The 5,443-nt window shown below is 57.6% G+C and overlaps 1 protein-coding gene across 1 annotated transcript; it reads left to right on the forward strand.

Moving 5' to 3' along the window:
- Positions 1-223: 223 nt before the first annotated feature.
- LOC122365721 (coagulation factor X-like) lies at positions 224-2,363 on the forward strand. Its single transcript, XM_043337164.1, has 2 exons — positions 224-1,984; positions 2,046-2,363. The coding sequence occupies exon 1, from the start codon at positions 275-277 to the stop codon at positions 1,982-1,984; it is 1,710 nt and encodes a 569-aa protein (XP_043193099.1). The 5' UTR covers positions 224-274; the 3' UTR covers positions 2,046-2,363.
- Positions 2,364-5,443: the final 3,080 nt, after the last annotated feature.

The raw sequence follows: 5,443 nt of genomic DNA on the forward strand, positions 1-5,443 counted from the left end.
TTTTATTGCAATCTCATCCGGAACAGCCAACCACCATTGTCTCTATAGCGCAGGACACCTGTGTGACGGTGTCCGATGGCCCGAAGTCTTTGTATCAACCGCTCTGGATGTGCTCGGTTTCATGTCGTTTCAGCTCGGGCTTGTCACGCCCGAGCTGATTCGGCTGATTTTCTGCGGATCCGCTGCAGCTGAGAGCGGCACTCCCGGCGGTATAAATAGGGCGTGTCCCGTGGTGTCGGCGTCCCAGTCAGCTCTGCTCTCCGGAGGTCACAGGATGAAGACGTGTCAGCTGCTGCTGCTCGGCTGTCTGCTGGCCGGCGCTCTGGCGCTGCCCAGCACGCTCCAGGGCAAGGATGCCAGGAAACCGCCCCCTGAGGACAAGAAGCCGCCTCCCGAAGAGAAGAAGCCGGAGCCTGAGGGTAAGAAGCCGCCTCCCGAAGAAAGGAAGCCGGGTCCTAAGGGCGACACCGGCGTTCCCAGCCCGCGCTCTGGCGCCCTGTCCTGCGACTCTCATGTGGTCGCCGAGGGCTCGACGGTGGTTATCGAGTCGCCCAACTACCCGTCCAACTACCCTAACTACGAGGACTGCGTCTACACACTGACCACCGACACCGGCAAGGACCTCGAGCTGAGCTGCGAGGCGTTCGACCTCGAGTCTCACTCCCAGTGCCGGTACGACTGGCTCCGAGTCAACGGCATCAAGTATTGCGGCTCCAGCGGGCCGTCGACCATGGCCGCACCTCAGCTCGACATCGACTTCCACAGCGACTACAGCGTCGTCCGGTCGGGCTACCGGTGCACGGTGACGGTGGTGGAGCCGACCGTGGTGCCGGCCGGCTCGCAGCTCAGCTGCGGAGGCAGTCGGCTGGCGCGCGGCCAGCACGCTATCACCGACGGCGACGGCGACTACAGCAACGACGTCGACTGCCACTACCAGCTGTACGCCGACCAGGCCGGCGACCAGCTGTCGGTGACGTGCTCGCAGTTCGACGTCGAGTCCCACTCGAGCTGCGCGTACGACTGGCTGTCTGTGGATGGCAACAAGTTCTGCGGCTCCAACGGGCCGAGCGGCGTGGCCGCCATCGACCAGATGGCGATCCACTGGCACACCGACTACTCGGTGGTGCGCTCCGGGTTCGTGTGCGCTGTCACGGTCGGCGAGGCGCCGCCTCCGACCACCACGGCCGCGCCGCCGCCGCCCTCCGACAACTGCGCCTGCGGCAACGTCAACCGCGCCTCGCGCATCGTCGGCGGCGTGCAGACCGAGGCCAACGAGTACCCGTGGCAGGCAGGTCTGGTCAGCACCGGCAACAGTCGCACCTGGTGCGGTGGCACCGTCATCAACAGCCGCTACGTGCTGACGGCGGCTCACTGCACGGCCGGATCGTCGGCCAGTCGCATCCAGGTCCTGCTGCGCGAGCACCTCATCAACCAGGACGACGGAGAGATCCGCTTCAACATCGCCCAGATCAAGAATCATCCCAACTACAACTCTGGCACATACGCCAACGACTTCTCGCTGCTGAAGCTGGCCACGGCCATCACCTTCCCCGCCGACAACAAGATCGCGCCCGCCTGCCTGCCGACCGCCTCCAACGACTTTGTCGGCGCCGACGCCATCGTCACCGGATTCGGCACCACCGCGTCGGGCGGCTCGCAGGCCACGGCGCTGCGCGAGGTCACCGTCCCCGTCATCAGCAACTCGGCCTGCCAGTCGGCCTACTCGGGCTACTCCATCACCTCCAGCATGGTCTGCGCCGGCCTGCTGGGCACCGGCGGCAAGGACTCGTGCCAGGGCGACAGCGGCGGCCCGCTGGTCAGCCTCGAGAACAACCGCTACTCGCTGATCGGCGTTGTCTCGTGGGGCATCAGCTGCGCCGACCCCAGCTACCCGGGCGTCTACGCCAGGGTCACCGATGCGCTCACCTGGATTTCAGCCAACGCCGCCGACGGCGAGTACTGCAGCGACCCGGCCGCCAACTGAGGCTGACCGTCAGCGGCTGACCGCCTGAGGGACACAGGGAAGGGACCGTACGACAGCGGCTGACCGTCCGTCAGCGGCTGACCGCCTGAGGGACACAGGGACCGTACGATTTCACATGGGTAGGCCGATAGGCACTGGCTAGGTGAAATATATAGGGGCGTTGGGTGGTACTGGGTTCGATGTGATCGATGGAGGATCAGACCTGCACGACAAATGCACATTGGAACGGAACGAAAACGTACCGATTATTGCCGTTTTTCCTTTTGCAAAAGACACTTGTCCAGCTTGGTGATCAAAATGTAGTTGTAAAAATAGAGCTATTCTTGGCATTTATGCGTGCATTTGGTGATGTTTAAATAAAGAGGCCGTTTCGGGTTAACCGGTTGTTTTCAATCAAAATACCAAACAGGCACTGGCGAGTGCTGGACTGGTGAATGAAAGTCGCCGTCCGCTCTTGCGTCGGATCGTCTCCAGCCCGTTTTACCTGTCGCTGAAGCCGCAGCCCGTTCCCCGTGCTCTTCATTCCTCCCCGTGACCTGTAAAAAGGGGTGATGGCCTCTCCGTTCTGGAGATCAGCAGAGCCTTGAGGGCGCTTGTGCCTGGCCCGGCTGATAGGACTGACTACAGAGCCGGGTAGCGGGAGAGCGGCAGCTCAGTGCGAGCTGTGCTGCGCCTGGACGGGTGTTGAGGGCAAGAGCACACAACGTATGACTGACTGTGCTAGGCTAGGACTGGTGTTGAGGGCGAGAGCACACAACATATGGCTGACCGAATAATGATTGGCGCCTCTATGCACGCTGCAGATTGATCAATGTCCGGTCCAATATCTCCCCTTCAGACGTAATGCTGCGCCGCGCGGAGGCTTCTTCGCTCAGCTCCTAGATGGCACTAGTAGTAAACTTCTGGAGTGGTAGGCTGTGCCGCCCGACTTCATGCTTTCCATCCAGGCGCTAGATGGCACTAGTAGTATATTCCTGAAGTGGTATGCTGTGCCGCACGACGCCACCTATGCGTCGTTACGGTTGCGGCGTTGAGATGCAGTGAGTGATTTTCACAATCACAGCTCTGAGCTCACGGCTTTGCTGTGATAATCTTTGATAAGGTAAGAGTTAACCCTCGCCCGCACATGCCATTTTCCCATCCTAGAACGCACATGGGGGGGGGGGGAGTGGTTGCCACCCCCCCGCGCCATTTCGTTCCTGTTGGAGATAGAGCTTAGCAGTAAAGACCAAAAAGATTCTTTGGGAAGAGACGAATCCGATGATACCCAGTTTTACCTTCTCAGGTCAGTCATTGACCTTCCAGGTCAGGTCAAACTAAAAAATGTTGCTGTTTTGGGTCACCGTTGGATATCAAGTGTGCTGCTTATCAAATACCGATGACGATGCTGTTTTCTGGTGCCAAGCCAGCTAGAACCTCTTTGTCACACTACCCGACCAGAATTTTGCTGCTGAGGTCATTTCAGGTCAAGTTAGGTCAAGGTCAATTATATGTGTTTGTATGTCTGTGTGTGTCTGTGTATACTGATGTGTGCACCGATTGTTTTTGGGTCCATACTACATGAAATCATGATCTGAGAAGCTTTTACCAAAAATGCAGTCAAAAAACTTCAAAAAAAGTAAATTCAGCTTGCCTAAAACGCAATTATCTTAGATGACCTAGGTTGACCTTGACCCTGACCTTGACCCCTGTACATCGTCGAACAACATGTTCCATGATAGGTGGGAGGTAAGACTGGCAAAAAAGGCCGAAATCAGGGTGTCAAAAGCTCATAAGGCCCATGGCAAACGCAAGATGTTGAGAATTGGCCATTTGGGTCATGACATGACCTGAAAAACAAGGTCATATCTCCGAAACCAAAAATCACAGAAACTTGAAATTTTCAGTGGACATCAAGAAAGGATAGAGGAGCAGCTATACGAAAAATCAGCCTTCTAGCTTTAACCCTCGCCGGACCTATTGGTTTTCTACATACGCGCCGGCCGAGGGGGGGGGGGGCGGGTACGACCCCCCCCCTCGCCGTTTCGCCCCTGGTGGAGCTAGCGCGTCGCGAAAAAAACGAGCGTGTGCGCCGTTACGAGACGCAGAGATTGGTACCCGATTTTAAGGTCCTAGGTCAACCGGTGACCTCTGAGGTCAGGTCAAGTGCCCCAGGGTACGGTTCAGTTTTTGGTGAATAACTTCGCAAAAAACGGCCGCAGAGCGCCGATTTTGGCAGCATCGTGCTCCCCTCGCTCAGGCGCGTCGAATGATATACTTTTTGTCCGGGTCAGGTCAACTTGGGGTGTTGACCTCAGGTCAAGGTCAGGTCAGCACCCCCAGGTCACGAAGCTGGTCGAAAGAGGTCATGTCGCATATCATTCGATTCGGCAGGCCTTCCTGAGTCCATTGGTGCCTTTCCCGACTCGCTAGCTCAATTTGATCAAGAGTTATTGACGAAAAACTAATTTGACCTTGATGACGTCATAAATGACGTCACGCAAGGTCAACATTGCAAAAGTGACGCATCTAACCTTGCAAGGAGTGCATCAAATCACGATTCTGTGTGCTTGAGATAGTTGGAGATCGTTCCCGGCGCCAGAATAGCAGTTTTCATTTTTCCCCATTGACTTATAATGGTGAGGTCACGAAAATGACCTGACCTCATATGACCTTTAGGAAAAATCCGAGATATACAAGTTGTGGGACTCATAATGGACACTAGATCCTGCAAGTTTCATTTCCCTGTGACATCTCCTCTGGCAGTGAGGGCGTTGCGAAGTTGCGACATCTGAAGACTGTGCAGAGGTTCACTTATGACGTCATAGGTCAGTGACCTGACCTGACCCAAAAATGCGGTTGGTGTCAAAAGATGCGGCTTGGATCAAAGGTCAGGTATGCCAAGTTTCAGCTCTCTATCGCCAGCGTGTTCGGAGCTATCGCGAAAAAACCCTATGGGGGGGGGGCGGCACCCGCCCCCCCCCTCGGCCGGCGAGGGTTAAAAATGTTGAGTGCAGAGCAAAAAGACTACCTGGGGGGGGGGTGGCAACCACCCCCCCCCCCCCATGTGCGGGCGAGGGTTAATGAGCCCGCCTGCCGGTCGGACAGCCAGCTGCGCCGTCTCTGCTGGCCATTACCAGCCCGTTTGAGCGGCCGGTAATGGGTCGTCTGGTCCGCCCCGGCCAGCTGTGTGCCGCTGTAATGACCGGCGTCCGAGGCCTGTCCGGTACCGACCGGGAGGGGGCCGCCACACTCCGCCGACAGCACGCGCCACACTCCGCCGACAGCACGCACCATGTCGAGGACGGCCGCGCTCCTCTGCTGCTGCTCGCTGCTGGTCCTGGTAGGTGGCGTGGAGAGGGAACGGTGGAGGCGCTCGGTGCCGGCGGAGATCGGGGAGAGCGGCTGGTGGTTGTTGAGTTCATACTTTTTCAGACATTTCGTAGAGGGATCAGTGCGTCGCAGAAGTAGATATATGCA

Source organism: Amphibalanus amphitrite, unplaced genomic scaffold (assembly GCF_019059575.1).
Source record: "Amphibalanus amphitrite isolate SeventyFive unplaced genomic scaffold, NRLGWU_Aamphi_draft 000758F_arrow, whole genome shotgun sequence".
Taxonomy (NCBI): domain Eukaryota; kingdom Metazoa; phylum Arthropoda; class Thecostraca; order Balanomorpha; family Balanidae; genus Amphibalanus; species Amphibalanus amphitrite.

Coding starts and splice junctions, on each gene's coding strand:
- LOC122365721 (XM_043337164.1), top strand. CDS start 275: ATGAAGACGTGTCAGCTGCTGCTGCTCGGCTGTCTGCTGGCCGGCGCT.